Consider the following 17,445-nt stretch of genomic DNA (forward strand, 5'->3'; position numbering starts at 1 on the left):
CTTTTTACACTCAATGCCATTTGGGGATCCACCTAGATTACGGACATGGTAATTGAAAAGAACGTACACCGTTTGTCCTCAGGCAAGAGCCTTAGAAGAACCTGCCCCCCGAAACAGACAGCAGATCCCTTTTCTTTCTTTTATATAGAAAAACAAACAATCAAATTAACCTTCACTGGCTGATCCATTAATTTCCATACAAAAAACCTCATCGCCCACATGACATCACCAACTTGCATTACAACCTTATTTCTCTAACCCCTCCTCCCTCCCACTTCTCTCCAGTCTAAACCCTTTTAAATTCCAAACCATTTCTTTCTGTTTCCCACTAAACAAATCATCAAACAATTAACCAGCATAATCCATGGCTTCCAACTACGACCGTCCATACCACCCAACCTCCAAGCCCTCCAAGCCCTCTCTCTTTCCCTGGAAAAAACCCAACGTCTACACCTTACCCGTCGTCCTCTTCCTCTGCATCTGCTCCTACTTCTTCGGCCTCTGGCAACACGGCGGCACCTCCACGCCCACCTTCAAACTCCCATGCAAATCCTCCAATCAAATCCACCCCGCCACCACCACATCAACCACACTAGATTTCTCCTCCCACCACACCCCCAACCTCACCGCCTCCACGTCATCGCACGCCGTCAAACCCAAAGTGTACCCTCCCTGCGACTTGAAGTTCAGCGAGTACACGCCGTGCGAGGATGCGAAGAGGTCTTTGAAATTCGATCGTGACAGGCTCATATACAGAGAGAGGCATTGTCCCGAGAAGAACGAGCTGCTCAAATGCCGCGTGCCGGCCCCGCACGGCTACAAGACGGTGTTCTCGTGGCCAATGAGCCGGGATCTGGCGTGGTACGCCAATGTGCCGCACAAGGAGCTGACGGTGGAGAAGGCGGTCCAGAATTGGATCATTTACGAAGGCGACCGGAACCGGCTCAGATTCCCTGGCGGCGGCACCATGTTTCCTAATGGTGCGGACGCGTACATTGACGATATCGGGAAATTGATCAACCTCAAAGGCGGGTCTATTCGGACCGCCATTGATACAGGCTGTGGGGTACTGCATCTTCGATATTTGTTTATTTTATTAATTAATTTAGATTCTGTCTTGCCTAAAAATAATAATTAGTGATATGACCCCATCGTGCATTCAGTGATTACTTATTTTGGTGTGATTTATTATTATTCGGGAATTTTAAACATTTTGGACAATCTTGATTTAACAGTCCTGATCTTTTGGACCACAGGAGTCCAAGAGATTATGGTCACCCTTGGATATTAATCCAATAGTTCAAAATGATATATATAAATGCAATATGACATAAATGATTATTACCCGATTCAAGTCAACCGTTGAATTTACATCCAACGGTGAGTGACCATAAATCTCTTGAACTACAAGGGTCCAAGAGATCAGAATTGCTTGATTTAATATTGTTTTAGATGCAGATTACTTGGTGATTGATGGATACAACTAAACTACTTTTATGTCCTTTTTTTTTTCACTAAATTGAGAAGAAAAATACATTATAAATGACAATTCTACCCCCTTTTTTAGTCAAACTATCAAGTCGACGTATTCCATGGGGGTTGGTGTAGTGTGGTCAGCCATGAAGGGTAAAGTTGGAAGTAGGATTTGAAATAAAATATCTTTTTTGTTTTGGCAAGAAATTTCACAAAATCTGAGATTTATGACAATTGCAATTTTTAAGGGGGCATGGCGCGAGATGAGATCAGTCTAAAAACTTTGATCTGATTGGATATGATGGGATCATGCAAAGTCATCCTAGTTGACTTTAACACGTGGCAGCCATGTGATATATTTCCTTATTTTCATGTCGTGCAGGTTGCCAGTTGGGGAGCTTACCTATTATCCCGAAACATCCTCACGATGTCATTCGCGCCAAGAGACACACACGTATCACAAGTCCAGTTTGCTCTGGAGCGAGGTGTACCCGCACTCATCGGAGTCATTGCGTCGAAAAGACTACCTTACCCTTCTAGGGCCTTTGATATGGCCCATTGCTCTCGCTGCCTCATTCCTTGGGGCCAACATGGTATCCACTGTAACTTCAAACTTCATCTGGACACCCAATAATTGTTAATTTCTCATGCAATTTGGGTTTGATGGTGCAGATGGGGTTTACTTAACTGAGGTTGATAGAGTTCTGCGCCCTGGCGGGTACTGGATTCTGTCAGGCCCACCAATCCGCTGGCAAAAGTACTGGAAGGGCTGGGAAAGAACTAAAGAGGATTTGAATGCCGAGCAGACTTCCATTGAGGATGTAGCCAAGAGCCTTTGCTGGAAAAAGTTGGTGGAGAAGGATGACATTGCAATTTGGCAAAAACCCACCAACCATTTAACTTGCCAAAACAATCGCAAGCTTGGAAAGAGCCGCAACTTCTGCCCTGCTAATGATCCCGATAAGGCCTGGTTTGTGCTCTAATTTCATGTATATTTCTATCATCATGTTTCATGCTTTATAATTGAGCTGCTATTGATTTGCTTAATTACATTTATTTTCCTTAAACTGTTTCCAGGTACACAAAGTTGGATAATTGTTTGACCCCATTGCCAGAAGTTGCAGACAATGAACAAGTTGCAGGTGGGAAATTGGCAAAATGGCCACAGAGACTTAATGCAATCCCACCAAGAATTAATAAGGGAACCGTGAAGGGAGTGACGGCAGAAGTTTTCAAACAAGATTCAGAGCTATGGAAGAAGAGAGTTTCGTATTACAAATCGGTGAACAATCAGCTTGGGAACCCTGGAAGGTACAGAAACCTTTTGGATATGAATGCATACTTGGGTGGATTTGCTGCTGCCCTGGTTGATCTGCCTGTGTGGGTCATGAATGTGGTTCCTGTCGACGTCAAGGCCAACACACTTGGAGTCATCTATGAACGGGGATTGATTGGAACATATCAGAATTGGTAAATTCAGTAACACTCTTGGCATATATTTGGTGTGACTGATACATGAGCCTTTGTGGTTCACATAAATTAACTTCTTTTTTTCTTGTTCTTTTTAATTTCCCAGGTGTGAGGCAATGTCTACATATCCAAGAACTTATGACCTCATTCATGCAGATTCAGTGTTTACCCTCTACGAGGATAGGTAAACCATAGTCTAATACAGACTGTTATGACTCGCTAGCACATTTGATGTGACTGATAGTATTAAAATGTATCAAAATGTTTGTCCAAATTGTGTTGCAGATGCGAAATGGATGACATTTTGCTGGAGATGGACCGAATTCTTAGGCCGGAGGGGAGCGTGATCATTCGAGAGGATGTCGATATGTTGGTGAAGATCAAGAGCATCATTGATGCAATGGAGTGGGATAGTCAAATTGTGGACCATGAAGACGGTCCTCATGGGAGGGAAAAACTGCTATTTGCCGTGAAAAAGTACTGGACAGCTCCTGCTGCACCTGAAGATGAAGAGGCATCTTCCTAGCAATAGCTATTTGTTTTGGTCTGCTTTGTACTTAACATTCATGATTCTTTTCGCCATGTATTTGATGTTCCAGCTGAAGCAGCTGTTTTAACAGATAATGGAAGGGCTTTATCCAAATCTGAATTTGTCTCACTAGATTCACTTGCACGAAATATTGGGAAAACATAGTTGGGTCGTGCTTTTCATTTAGCAGTGGGATTTTATATCCCAAAACTTTTCAATTTATAATAGTTTTTGCACCAAAAAAAGTTAGCCATGAAGTTAAAAAAAAAAGTAAGAAAAAAAATGGGGCATGAAATCTACATGATTTGATCCCCATGAAAATTGTCTCATCTAACCTAATAGTAATTAGGTGATTCATACATGGAGCCACCTCTTGTCACCAAATTCCTCACTATAAATGGACTTTCAGTATCCTACAATATATGATCCACACTCAAATCAGAAAACAGAAAACATATAATTAGTATTTGCTATTAATTTACAGAAAGGGAAGAGTAGCAGTAGCCATGGGAGCCTTCAAGTCTGCTATCAACTCTTTGAGCTGCTTCCAAGCTGCACTTGTGCTTGTGCTGTTGATTGCCACAGCAGAGACCCAGATGGCTGAGGCACAGAGCAGCAGCAGCTGCTCAACTGAGCTCAGCAGCCTCAATGTTTGTGCACCATTTGTGGTGCCTGGCTCAACCAACACCAACCCAAGCTCTGACTGCTGTGGTGCTCTCCAAGCCGTCCATCCTGACTGCCTCTGCAACACTCTCAGGGTCGCCGCTCGCCTTCCCACTCAGTGCAACCTCTCCCCCATCACTTGTGGTTAGTCTATCAATTTCTTGCTCCATAAGTAATGTTTAATTCAATTTCATACATTACAAGAACTAAGTCTTTGTTTTTTTGTTTTTTCACTTACAGATACCAACTGATGTGCAACTACAAATGCTGCCGAGAGAATAATGTTGAAGTTTCACCGTTTGGCTTATGTTGTGTTTTGTGTTTGGTTTTCCTTCCTCAAATGTGTGCTCTGATCCGTAACGAAGCAATGTTGTGGGGATCAGAGACAAAGATTGATGTGATTGAATAAAATGGGAAAATGTTTTCTGCTTGTGGAAAGCCAGAGGTTTCTGATTTTCAGATAATAAAATAGCATCGATCTATCAAGTTATCAACAACACACGAGCATATATGCCTATTCCTCTAATATATGAGTATAGGTGGTGCAAAAAATCGAGGGGCATCGATTGCTTAGACATTTATTAAGAAATTACATCTAAATTGTTATAAAACACTGAAATTAAAAGAGAGAATTGACGCAAAATGGGTCTAGACAAATGCACCCGCTATAGTGATTTCACTACCCAAAAAAATAAAATAATGTAACATCTAGTTCATAACATAATGTTCTTAGCCCCTTAAAAAAAATATTAATAATGTCCTTAGCCAAAGTAAATAAATTCAATATTCCGATTGGAAAAATAAATTTTTTTTGTAAATCTACCAGCTTAATCTACAATGTGATGCAAATAACCAAGTAACCAACATACAAGTCACAAGTTTTTGGTAAATAAACTAAACTCCATAAACTTTCTGATAACTATACTTAACACTCTCCATCTTTCTAAAATTACACTAATTTCTATTTTCCAAAAAAACCTTTGAACTAACTATGTTATCTCCAAATAAAAAAATAATTTATTCAACGTTTCTTCTTTGGGAAAACGTCCAATGATCCAGGAAAACGTTCAAATTGGGTCATAAGAATGGAGACCTCGATATTTATTAGCATGGTTGACAATCTTTTGTGTAACTTATACCTTTTTACCAAAAGAAGAAAAAAAAAAAAAGTGGGGAACTTGGTTATTCCCCGATAATTGTAAAACTACCCAATAAAAGCCAGTGAGTGAACTACAAAACAATAAAAAGAATTACAAGAAATATAACTTCTTTTTTATTGTTTACAATTGAAAGACTTATAGAATACAAAAGGGGATTTAAATAAGTGATAGGCTAGGTAAAGAATAATAACAAATATAACTTCTTTTTTAATTGTTTACAATTGAAAGGTTGGCACAACCCAATATGGAGGTTTCTTGGTCATCTTCATAAGAGCCTTAATATTTGGGGCGCAAGGCTGTGAAAAGCACTGACTTTTAACATCATACACGCCAAAATCATGATGCAAACAGCCTGTGAAATAACCATAGTAATGATCATGATCATGGTTGAAGTAAATGCAATTCGGCCCGCATCCTAAAAAATTCAAAGCCAAGACAGATATTGAAAAGTTGTCACCCAAAAAAAGAGCGACATCATCCAAGGTTTCTTTCTCAACCCACTCATGCTTATCAAAATCCAATTCGTATATTCTAACCTTTTTTCGTCACACGATTCTCATCTCCAAAAGCAAGAAACCTTCGAACCTTCGAACCATCCATAATTCTTTATCATTTAAAACCACAAGATATACCTTCTCCAAATCATGTCGCATGCCCTCTGCAACCAGTTGCTTGGATTGAGTAATACTATCAAAAGAAAAAAGTTGACCCCCTACTTTAACAGCATAAAACTTCTCTTTAACATGAACAACATCTTCAATCATATCCAAGCTTTGACCAATGTATTCCAACCTTGGATCAACGTAAGTCCATGTTGTGTCTTTATTGAGTCTAATGAAAGCTAATTTACACGATCCCTCATAAATGACAACAACAACACAATTGTTGGCATCCAATATTGGATCGGCTGATATTGTAGCCTTTACGACAAATTCGGCAATTGTTCCTTCATCGCAAAGATTACCTTTGTCTAGTGGAGGAAGATTGATGAAGGATTCTTTTCTCTTTTTTCTCCCATTGACCATAAAGGACATATTTATTAGGGTCACCACCAAATTGAAATTCATACCTATTAACCATTCTTTTGCATAACCACAAAATCGCATCTTCGGTAATTTAAATTTCAAATCAAGAACATTACCAAATATGACGTTGTACAAATTCCATGTATCTTTTTTTGGCCATATGAATAAAAATCATTGGAGAAGGATGCCTTTTAATATCTTTTGCTACACAATACCATGGCATACAAACACGACTAAACTGAATATAGTCTGATTGTAACACTAATCTCAAAATTGAATCCAAAAGTTCCTCAGGCAAATTTGCCCAATATGAGAAGATTTTTTTTATAAATAATAATAATAATAAAAAACAAATTCAATTAGAGAGGCTATAGTTACGTAAAATACATATATAAATTACAGATACAAAATTAATAAGGAGTTTTTATGCACTGAACAAACCAAATAAAGACTATTGAATGCATACTTTTTTTTGGTCAATAACTGGAATTCATTAAACGATAATGCAAATAAACACGCCAAAAAGGTAATTCAACATAAGAGGATTACCAGCAAACAACAAATATATAACAACCCACACTCCAACAATTTAAACCCCAAAAATGTAGATCCCATCCCTTTTGTTTATTTTCGTCGTTTATTAGTCAAAAGATAGGAAAGCATACAATTCAAAAACAGTCTAATTAAGGATAAGCATGTAAGCAAAATAACGCATGATTAATTCTGAATGATTTCTATTCCAACAAAACAGAATATTCTGAATGATTTATATAATTTGATTTACGCAAAACATTAGGATATCATAACAACAACTTGCAATGTATACCAGAGATTTTATGGTAAAACACTCTTCAAAATTACAAAAGAAAATTTAGTACGCAAACACAATTGTTTGAATGAGAAAACATACCTGAATCCATAACTCAAAACTCCAACAGAGTAATGATGAATTTTTCACTAGTGTATGAAACTGAAGGGTTTAGGCAATTGCCCTAGTATAAAACTGACCTAATGTTGGCCAATTACATATACCCCTTATATAGGCAATTGAAAATTATGAATACAATTTTCAATTAGGAAATTAGTGAATAATGATGAAACCTAATATGGATAGAAATCGGGAAACTGGTGTGAAAATTAAGGAATTAATAATTACTCACGTAAGGTGTGTTTACTAATCAGGAATTGGAATTAGAATTAGGAATTGGATTTTTTTCGCAATGTATTTGATGTTCCAGCTGAAGCAGTTGTTTTAACACATAATGGAAGGGCTTTATCCAAATCTGAATGCACGAAATGTTGGGAAAACATAGTTGGCAACATTTTCACAGGTACTTTTGAATTACTTCGAAATCGAAATGTAATTACCAGAACTGCCTAACATATAAGTTCAGTTTCAGAATTCGATCTCCTATCAACTAAACAAACTGAAACCTTGAGTACAAGTAAGACAGACTAAAAATGAATAAAACAAAATATATACGTAGCGGAAAATTTGACAATTTGTAGCATGAGCAATGAGAAATTCAGAAACAAAAAACAAAAAGGATTTATAAATTTTCTGACTTCTTAAATAATACTGTCAGAAACTAAAATCAATCAATTTATTAGCAATTGAATGATCATTCTCGTATACTCTGTTTTTCATTAGAAGAACCTATAAGCGTGCGTGACAATCCTATAATTGAAAGCTTCATCCACAGGCTGCAGGCAATTTCAAAATTAACAACATTATGAACAATCATCAAACCTCCGAAAACTGCAGCTCATGGCTTCCGGAACCGAAACTTCTAGAAGATCTCGAAGTCTGCAGCATCCAGAGCGATGTTGTGAGGAACAAGGTCAGAGAAGAACTTGGAGAGAGCGGTTTCGATCGGTAACTGTTAAGCTTGAGGATGTGTATTGAAATAAGATAAACAAATGATAAATGTTAAGCTTGAGGAGTTTGCTTATGGGGTTTGGCTCTGTTAGTGATTAGTTGAACTTTTTCACCTCTATTTATATTTATATGGGTAGAGGTTCGAAACTCTTATATACCCAATGAATATTTGTATAAACTCAATTGCTTATACTAAAAAAAATTTACATTCTCTGAATTTTTAAATTAATTATCTTATGGATTTTTAAGCGCACTAACGCACAACACAACATGTAAAGATAAACTATTAATGAGGCAGGGCATATGAACTTCACAATGGCCCTGCCCCACTAAAGCATGGTCTTTTTGTTTTTGTTAGCTTCATTAAGGCATGTTCTTAAATAAAAAAACTTGCAAGTTCACAATAGATGGGCATTCGACTCGACTATTGATTTATTTATTTATCAAGGACTCAATAATTCTCTCTCTGTTCTTGTACCCAAAAAAAAAAAGGCTCCTTCTTTGTTCCTCAGGAACAGAAAGAAGCAGCTTCATGACTACAAGCTGAGCTCAAATCTCACCGAATTGCATAGTTCGTCTTAAAATTCGAAATTGGAATCGGAGAATTAGGGCTACTGCTTCAAGCTTCAGGCTGAAAGTGGACTTCGGGTAAGTAGATTTGGTACTGACCTTCAGCTACATCTCTAAGAGCAATTTGGACTTTGAATTTCTAAACCCTTAGTCTCTTACAGATGTGATATCGGGGCGGCGTGGATTGGGCATTGGACATTTGGATGGGCCACTATCAAAATCTGAGCTTGTTGCTCCTTCGATATGTAAATGCTATTTCTGTGAACTGAAGGCAATTGGGTGTGGTCAGTTGAAGTTCACCAGAAAGCACTATTGTACAAGGTAATATTTCAATTTATCCAATGTAGTTTTACTCTCATGAAGTCCCCTGTTTTAAAGAAATTTACCGACTTTCTTCATGCATTATCCGGAGAACAACATATGAATACTTTCTGAAGTATAATTATCCAAGTGGAGAAATGGAGAAATAGTTTGAACCAATTTGATACTTCTGGAGGCAGCTCAATTTTTCATGGTCAAAGTTTACATTTTTGTATCTGCTTGATTTGCTTGTCTTACAAACAAAATTATGCAGTAAGGCTAAAGCCATACCAGAAGCAATATATCATTGTGAAAATGGACCAATCCATTCCATATTTAGTTGTCAGGAAAGAAAGAGGTTAATCAACTATTTTGCCAGTTTCTGTTGGACATAGAGTAAATTAATATTTCTCTTCTTTTTACTTTTATTTTTTTTGTTTTTGCAATGTTCAATGTTTAATCCATGTAACAATGCAGGCCCATGGAAAGGGAGGATGATGATTTTGGTAGTCTTCATGAGGATAGCATGGATGTCGGACTTCAAGCAACAAATAGGTTGGACTTGAATGTAGAGCAGGACTCCCGCAGCCCAAAAGTTGTCTATGTCAACGGCACTCAGTCTAATCCTCCCTCCATAGGTGCAGACAGTAAAGATTCAGTCTTAGAAGTTGGTACAGAGTTTGAGTCTGATGAACATGCCTACAAGTCTTACAATAAATATGCCAGGTTGGTGGGTTTTAATGTTAGGAAAGACTGGGTAAATAGGAGTAAGGTACATGGTCAGGTGGTGTCTAGGAAGTTCACTTGTTCTAAAGAGGGGTATCGGCGGAAGGACAAAAGAGATGTTAATGTAAAGAAACATCGAAAGGAAACAAGAACTGGTTGCTTGGCACATATGATCATCACCCGTCAACCTGATGGTAAATATCGGGTTACACAATTTGAAGAACAACACAATCATGGCAATGTAAATTCAAGTATTGCTCAAGCATTGCCAGAACAACACAATCATGACAATGTAAATCTAAGTATTGCTCAAGCATTGCCAGAACAAAGAGAATGCACTGTTCCTGAAGCTGCTGATGCTGACTCGGTAAAAGAGTTAGGATCATTGTCAAAATCGGCACTGGACTCGATGAATAGAGGGTTTAGGGTAAGGGAATCTGTTGATAGTTTTGCTTTAGATTTTGAAAATTATCTTCAATCTGAAAGGACTCGAGATATGAAGGAAGGAGAGGTGGGACGTTTGCTGCATTACTTTCAAAGGCAGCACTTTGAAAACCCATCGTTCTTTTACGCAATACAGGTTGATACTGATGATAAAGTGAGTAACATACTTTGGGCTGATGATAATATGGTATCAGATTATGACCATTTTGGGGATGTGGTTTGTCTAGACACGGTTTGCAGAGCAGACAAGAATTGCCTGCCATTTGTACAGTTTGTAGGAGTAAATAATCATAAACAGGTAGTTATCTTTTCTGCTGCACTGTTGTATGATGACACTGTTCAATCTTATAAATGGCTATTTCAAACTTTTGTGGAGTCGATGTCTGGGAAGAAACCAAAGGCCATTCTTACCGATCAAGATGCAGCAATTGTTGAGGCAATCAATTCAGTTTTACCTGAAACAGACCATCGGATATGCACATGGCAAATGTGCCAGAATGCTCTCAAGCACCTTAACCACATAGTAAAAGATACCGAATCTTTTGCCAATGATTTCAAGAGCTGTATATATGACCAAAAAGATGAGGATGGGTTTGTGTATGCTTGGGGGAATATGCTGGATAATTATGGTCTTCAGCAGAATGACTGGTTAAAATGGATGTTTAGGGAACGAGAGAAATGGGCTGTGGTATATGGCAGGAATACTTTTTTTGTTGACAGAAAAGGCTCACATCTGGTTGAAAGTTTGTTTCATGATTTGAGAAATTACCTATACTCTGACCGAGATGTGCTTGATTTTGTTAAGTATTTCGAAAGGTTGGTAGATGAGCAACGTTACAAAGAAATAGAAGCCAATGATGAAATGAACTGCTGCATGCCAAGACTAATGGGGAATGTGATTTTACTAAAGCATGCAAGTGATGTTTACACTCCAAGGGCATTCGAAGTGTTCCAGCGAGGATATGAGAAGTGTTTGAATATTGTTGTTAACCAATGCAGTGAGAATGGGCCATTGTTCGAGTACAAAACCAACATATTTGGTAAAAGTAGAGAACACACTGTTACATTCAACTCTTCTGATGACGCAGTTATTTGCAGCTGCAAGAAATTTGACTCTGTTGGGTTTCTATGTAGCCATGCTCTTAAAGTACTTGATCACATGAATATAAAGGTTGTCCCCTCCAAATATATCTTGAAGAGATGGACAAAAAATGCAAGGTTAGGGAGTGCAAGAGAGAATGATGTGTCCTCCATCAGGGATAACCCTAAGCTTGTTGTGGCAAGCCGTTACAAAAATATGTGCGGCCGAATTATTATGTTATCAGCCAAGGCTTCTGCATCCGAGGAAGCATTTCAATTTGCTGTTGGACAACTTGATGAAGTGATGGAAGGTGTGGAGAAAATCTTGACATTAAAACCTCAGGATGCTCAAGCTTTCACCTCAAGTAGCACCGCAAATGCTTCTGATAGTGAACGTGCAGTGGTTTTTCCAGATGGAAATGCAATTGAAGATCAGGATGACAGTGTAGTAAAAGGAGCAAAGGAAAAAGAGACGGCTGTTTTTGACAAAGGTCAATTAACAAATGTGAATGGTGAATTCTCTAGTACAAAAAGAATTCAGAATGTAGATACATCCCTACAAAACACTGATTCCTGCATTTCGAGTCCGTCTTTGTATGTTTCACCTGAAGGGACAACAGCAAATCCCATTATGCAGGTGAGTCCTGGCTTGCATTTTATTGCAATTATGGCATGGTAAAGATGCCATGACATGCAACTGTCGTGTTTGGTTTGCTTTGCTCTGATGTAAAGTTTTGATCCTTTCTGTTCTTTTCTTTGTGGCCGGTTTTGATCGTTCCATGTTCATAACACAGGGTTTATACAGTTTTGAAGCGAATCAGGTGGTTCAGTGTATGTACCAACAAGATAATCTGGTGCTGGAAGAGCATTCCAATCCTAACATGTATCAACCACTCAACTTCTTTTCTAACCAACACGATTCACCTGGCCATTCTCAACTACTACAGGTAGATCTTGTACACACTCAATTGTTCATCTTATTCTGAGCTATTGTTGTATGTGAGTTGTATACTCATTGACATGCAGGAACCTCTGATCAATGGCACATACCAAGAGCCCGTATCAAGCACCCCTGAATTGAGGCAGGTAATTAGAAGTAAAAGTCAAAGACTCGAATAAATTGATTCGTAAGTTTGTTGTTTAAATCATAACAAGTATATGGATGGTAATTATTTTGCTTCATGGTTTCCTGTAGGCAATGGATCTCGATGTCCAACATCCACATTCATCTTCATTCTTGCTTTTGGATCGTGGATAAGAGGGCTTCTGACAGTCCATTTCTTGTGCTCAAGTAAAGGTGAACGACCATTGAAAGTCTCTCTCTCTCTCTCTCTCTCTCTCTCTCTCTCTCTCTCTCTCTTAAAGAATGTATGTTAAATGTATACTGTACAGTCCCAAAAGCCTGTTGTTTTTTCATTTGAAATGCAATACTGGAGTGTGAAGAGGCACTCTTGAAGTCATATAAAAATGCATTTGATATCCGCACCACCTGGTCAACTCCCATTTTTACAACACAAAATGAAGTTTATAACTTGAACTTTGATATACAGAAAACACAAGTTGTATATATGAACTTGGCAGGGCTTCAATGGAGGCAACCTTTGGTCCTTGAAGGAGAAGCTTGAAAAGCATCCATATGCCCAGGGACATCAAAAGTCAAGACAACCTTGCTCCATATTGTAACAAATGGAAGAGAACCACAACCACAGCAGGTTGCTGCACTTGATCTATTGATCCAGGATAAACCGGACATTGTCAATTGTTAACCACAGTAAATTCTACAATTACAATTATAGCTGTGACCACCCCCCCGAACAAGGAATATGGGAAAGCATTTCAATGCGCGGGTCCTACTCGTCAACCACACAACTGTGCGACAAAGCTCATCTTGGTCTCTTTAAAATTAAAAATTCCCCAAACTTAAACTCACTCACTACATAATAAATCTTACTTTCATTTCTATCACTCACTCACTTGACACCACAACAAACACACACTCGCTGGCACTGCCTGCCTAGTGCCTTCTCTATCTCTCTCTCTCTCTCTCCCCCAGAGTCCCCAACTTTGTTTTCTGTCTGTTTCTTCTACTTAGAACGGCCCATTCCCCAGCAATGAGACATGGGCTTTTTCCGGCGACTCTTCGGCCCTAAAAGACTCAAAAACACCACTTCGCCGACGGCCAACCACAACAAGGAAAATAGGACTACTTCTGCCTCTAACAAACAAAAGCTCACCACCGCCTCCACATCATCAGCTGCTCAAGAATGGGTAGGAGTGGACGCCAACAAGCACGCCATAGCTGTAGCCGCTGCTACGGCTGCTGTAGCTGAGGCCGCTCTCGCGGCGGCTCATGCGGCGGCCGAGGTCGTTCGCCTCACTAATGGAGCTGGACCCGGCACTTCCGAGCACGTTAGCTTACCCGTGGCGGCGCCGGCTACCTTCAGCCACCATCTGGCAGCCGTAAAGATACAGTCTGCTTTCCGGAGATACCTGGTTAGCGGTTTGTTTTGAATTTTTTACCGTTTCTGCCCCTGGATTTCAGCTGAAATTACGTTTCGTGATGCTTTGTTAATTTGTTCGGAAGTACAAAAAAGTTTCGAACTTTAACGAATGATTATGTTTGGTTTCACTTTTTATTTTAAAATTTTGAATTTCTTTCCCTATAAAATTCTGTTTGCTCGCAAATTACAAGGAAGGGGAAATTTAAATTAATTTGGGATTTCAAATTCTACCTTCCTCTTCTTCTCTTTCTCTATCGAAAAAGTTTCTCGGGAAACAAACATGGGCTTAAAAGAAAGGCTGTATTTGAAGCTTCATGAAAAAGTACTGTTCATAAACATAGTTTTTCACAAAATAAAACAAGGAATTAAAAATAAAAATTAGAAGACCGCCGACACTGGTACCAGTTGATGTGTCAACTCGCTGAGTCAGTGTCAGCGTCTGGGAGAAGTGATTCTCTGTGTTATCAACAGCATATTTACTGTACTTTGACAACCAGTGGTTTCGTACGTGTAATCCGTACTCGACGACTTCTGGAGGCTTCTTCCTTCGTACATAGAGGTTATTTTCGTACCCATAGACTCGAATTTGTATGATGACGTGGGTGCAACTCATTTGGTAGAAATTTGACTTCTGTGTCTCTGACTACAAGCAAGCACAACCCACTGGTTTCCAGCTTGGCTGTTGTGGCTGTTGGGGCCTGTTGCCTCTCTTGGTGATATGATTGGGTTCTACTAGGAAGAAAACTGCTCCTGCTCTCCTACTTTCTTTCTTTGCTTTCCCTTTTTCACTTCCAAGTTCAAATTCAAATTAGTGCAGCTGGTTTTGTGGTTGGTTGTCTATAATGAGTAGTTGTTCTGTTTGAGCTGTGATTGTCATTTGGCAGTCTTTGATTAATTAAATAACTGGATGAAATGGCAATTGGGATGCTGTTCAATTAATTTTTGACTTTATTTTATATACTTGTTCTTTCTTTTATTTGTTTATTCAGTAGGGATGCCTGTGTGAGTGAGATCATGATTTCATCCACAAGAGTTTCCCTTTTCTAAAAGTTTTGTGCCAGTCTGTTCCCTCTAATTTTAAATTCCTGGGCTCTGGTTGCATTTCACAGGAAATATTGTCGTAGTTAAGAAAACTGTAATTGTTATGCACACTTGTTTCATCCATTTGATTTGTACTGAATTATGTTGGTTAGTATTCTGAGATGTCGATGACCTGATTCTCTCAACTTCGGCGAACTATGACAGGCAAGGAGGGCCTTAAGGGCACTTAAAGCACTGGTGAAGCTTCAAGCTTTGGTGAGAGGCCACATAGTGAGAAAACAATCGGCAGACATGCTCAGGCGTATGCAGACACTGGTCCGAGTACAAGCCCGAGCACGTGCAAGTCGAACACTCATGTCAGACTCACCACATTCTAGCAGAAAATCCTCCCTATCTCACCACCCTGTAAGCAGACCTTTCCTTTTAAATCAAGCTTACTAGTTTCCATTTTCTAGTCAAATACGAGGGGTAAAAACACACTTTGTGCCAGGTTGGATTTGTATGCCATACTTAGTATTAATAACACACTTAGTATTAATAATTCTCAACCTTTTACCTGGTTAGCTAAATTTTCTCGGGACAAATTTGTTTTACTATTTTATTTTGTTGAGTCCAACTTTGCTTACTTTTACATAATTGGTATTCATTTTCTATGATGTCTACTTGCAGGTCCCAGAAAGTCCTGACAAAATTGGATACCAACCCCGTGCTTGTAGCAGCAAATTTGATGGACCCTCAATACTGAAGGTATTTACTTCAATGGCTGTGTAGAATTTGATTAACCCCTCCTACTGCATATGATGCTTTACTTGTGGATGATATTCTGTAGCAAGTTTGAAACTGGGTCACAAATTTTTTTAATGGAAGCTAGAGAATGTTACTGTCAAAATTTGATCCCAAGACATTGTTGAACCTGTTTTCTGGAATACTGATCTTTATTTTATTCATAAAAACCAATTGATATTAATCAAATTCCTCTGTTCCATCAAACTCAGAGATGCGGTTCAAATTCAAATGTAAGGGATGTCGTAAATCTAGACAGAAGACGGCTGGCTTCAGGTTGGTTAGACCGGTGGATGGAAGAAAGTGCGCGGAACAACCGCCGAGATGCTTCACTGAGATATGAGCAAGCAGATGACGTAAGGGGTGACAAGATACTTGAAGTAGATACTTGGAAGCCTCACTTGGGCTCCCAACGTAGACCCCAAACCTTTCAAACAGCACATCATGTTCTGACTTCAAATCGTTACAACCCAACCTTCATGACATTTGACTCTCTATCAAAACATTCGATGAAAGAACCGAACCCGATTCCAAACCAAGCTTCTATGGACGTCTTATCACTGAGCTCTCTGAAATATGCTATAGCAACAGATGAAGCAGCTTTTAGGACTGCTGAGAACAGCCCACAAGCATTTTCTGCCTCCTCTAGACCTGGAAGTAGTGGTAGAAGAGGTCATCACTTCACGCCAGCAAGGAGTGAATGCTCGTGGGGTTTCATTAATGGGTATGCAGGTTACCCCAACTACATGGCTAACACGGAATCATCCCGAGCTAAGGTCAGGTCACAGAGTGCCCCAAGGCAAAGGCTTGAGTTTGAGAAATATGGTTTGACCAAAAAGTCTGTTCAGGAGTTTTGGGATGCAGGAACTTGTTCAGATACTAGTTTTGCTCAAGATTCCGACTGCCGGAATAAATCAGTGTTTAGCTCTAGCCGCTTGAACAGACTTGGGAGTGCTAGTCCACGGTGATGTTCCATGTTCTATGTATTTATTTCTGTGTATGGCAGGCGATGTTTTGAGTTTTAATTACTTGACCCTGAATCCTTGATGTACAAAGCTGTTCTTAGGAAAACAAAGTTTGGCACCATGGGTGTCAAAAGATGAACATAGTTTCAAAAGTGTGAGGGTTCAAACTCAGTAAAAATGTAATTTCGATTGTGCTTTGTTTACGTATCAAACTTTGGTTCTAGTATTCTTTGTACATTTTTTTATGAGTCGCTAGAGTTTGCAATTGCAATCACATCCCACCAAGTCATTTTCAACGACATTCTTTTTCCAAATCTCATTCACGGGATAAGATCTTTTCACTTAGTTGGCGGTGGCTTTTGTGGATTTGGACAAAACCAGAAGGCACCCTTGATACATACATTTACCACCAAAATCAAATCAACTGTAAACTGCATGCATTGGATCCCAACCATGGGTCATTATTGAAACTGGTTGTGAAATTGATTTTGGATTATGTAGCAAAGCCTCTCTTTTTGGGTCATCATGTACCCAATTTTGGCTGCTAGCACTTTTACATGGCAAGCAAAAGCATTAAAACTTTTTTGATGCAGTAATCAAATCTTTATAGGGCAACTTTAAATGACCTAAAGTAGGATGGCTATAATCATTTCAGTTGGCAATCATGTTACCATATTTGAATTATTAACTATTTTACCTTAAAAGCAACAATTTAACTAGCTAGCTATCGTCTAACATCATAATTCCATAATTTGTACAATCAGATCTTCAATTATTCAGATTTTCTTCAACCCAAAACTCAACCTCCCTTCCTCCGCCCTGCAGCTGAACACATG

At 38.9% G+C, this 17,445-nt stretch overlaps 4 protein-coding genes across 5 annotated transcripts; all 4 read left to right on the forward strand.

Annotated features, from left to right (window-relative positions):
• Positions 1-364: 364 nt before the first annotated feature.
• LOC117618821 (probable methyltransferase PMT16) lies at positions 365-3,625 on the forward strand. Its single transcript, XM_034348555.1, has 6 exons — positions 365-1,066; positions 1,856-2,066; positions 2,146-2,443; positions 2,551-2,943; positions 3,050-3,127; positions 3,229-3,625. Exons 1-6 carry the CDS (start codon positions 365-367, stop codon positions 3,467-3,469), a joined length of 1,923 nt encoding a protein of 640 aa, XP_034204446.1. The 3' UTR covers positions 3,470-3,625.
• A 274-nt stretch (positions 3,626-3,899) lies between these two features.
• LOC117619349 (protein 108-like) lies at positions 3,900-4,565 on the forward strand. Its single transcript, XM_034349278.1, has 2 exons — positions 3,900-4,279; positions 4,376-4,565. The coding sequence occupies exons 1-2, from the start codon at positions 3,979-3,981 to the stop codon at positions 4,384-4,386; spliced, it is 312 nt and encodes a 103-aa protein (XP_034205169.1). The 5' UTR covers positions 3,900-3,978; the 3' UTR covers positions 4,387-4,565.
• Positions 4,566-8,614: 4,049 nt separating this feature from the next.
• On the forward strand, positions 8,615-15,177 carry LOC117617744 (protein FAR1-RELATED SEQUENCE 5-like). 2 transcript variants are annotated; one of them, XM_034347260.1, is made up of 7 exons: positions 8,615-8,847; positions 8,931-9,090; positions 9,547-11,956; positions 12,114-12,266; positions 12,346-12,405; positions 12,515-12,616; positions 15,066-15,177. In XM_034347260.1, exons 3-6 carry the CDS (start codon positions 9,551-9,553, stop codon positions 12,575-12,577), a joined length of 2,682 nt encoding a protein of 893 aa, XP_034203151.1. In that variant the 5' UTR covers positions 8,615-8,847; positions 8,931-9,090; positions 9,547-9,550; the 3' UTR covers positions 12,578-12,616; positions 15,066-15,177. The 2 variants fall into 2 exon arrangements, with proteins under 2 accessions (XP_034203151.1, XP_034203150.1); XM_034347259.1 differs by having other exon boundaries at positions 12,346-12,401.
• Positions 14,403-16,835, forward strand: LOC117617745. The gene is made up of 3 exons (XM_034347261.1): positions 14,403-15,266; positions 15,531-15,608; positions 15,857-16,835. The coding sequence occupies exons 1-3, from the start codon at positions 15,153-15,155 to the stop codon at positions 16,610-16,612; spliced, it is 948 nt and encodes a 315-aa protein (XP_034203152.1). The 5' UTR covers positions 14,403-15,152; the 3' UTR covers positions 16,613-16,835.
• Positions 16,836-17,445: the final 610 nt, after the last annotated feature.

Source organism: Prunus dulcis, chromosome 2 (genome assembly GCF_902201215.1).
Source record: "Prunus dulcis chromosome 2, ALMONDv2, whole genome shotgun sequence".
NCBI classification, from domain to species: domain Eukaryota; kingdom Viridiplantae; phylum Streptophyta; class Magnoliopsida; order Rosales; family Rosaceae; genus Prunus; species Prunus dulcis.

Bases quoted from the DNA above. Each gene is read 5' to 3' on its own strand.
- LOC117618821 (XM_034348555.1), top strand. From the start codon at position 365: ATGGCTTCCAACTACGACCGTCCATACCACCCAACCTCCAAGCCCTCC. The intron at 1,067-1,855 runs GTACTGCATCTT...CATGTCGTGCAG, and splicing joins CCATTGATACAGGCTGTGGG to GTTGCCAGTTGGGGAGCTTA. The intron at 2,067-2,145 runs GTATCCACTGTA...TTGATGGTGCAG, and splicing joins CATTCCTTGGGGCCAACATG to ATGGGGTTTACTTAACTGAG.
- LOC117619349 (XM_034349278.1), top strand. From the start codon at position 3,979: ATGGGAGCCTTCAAGTCTGCTATCAACTCTTTGAGCTGCTTCCAAGCT.
- LOC117617744 (XM_034347259.1), top strand. From the start codon at position 9,551: ATGGAAAGGGAGGATGATGATTTTGGTAGTCTTCATGAGGATAGCATG. The intron at 11,957-12,113 runs GTGAGTCCTGGC...TTCATAACACAG, and splicing joins CAGCAAATCCCATTATGCAG to GGTTTATACAGTTTTGAAGC. The intron at 12,402-12,514 runs GCAGGTAATTAG...GGTTTCCTGTAG, and splicing joins TCAAGCACCCCTGAATTGAG to GCAATGGATCTCGATGTCCA.
- LOC117617745 (XM_034347261.1), top strand. From the start codon at position 15,153: ATGCTCAGGCGTATGCAGACACTGGTCCGAGTACAAGCCCGAGCACGT. The intron at 15,267-15,530 runs GTAAGCAGACCT...GTCTACTTGCAG, and splicing joins CCTCCCTATCTCACCACCCT to GTCCCAGAAAGTCCTGACAA. The intron at 15,609-15,856 runs GTATTTACTTCA...CATCAAACTCAG, and splicing joins ATGGACCCTCAATACTGAAG to AGATGCGGTTCAAATTCAAA.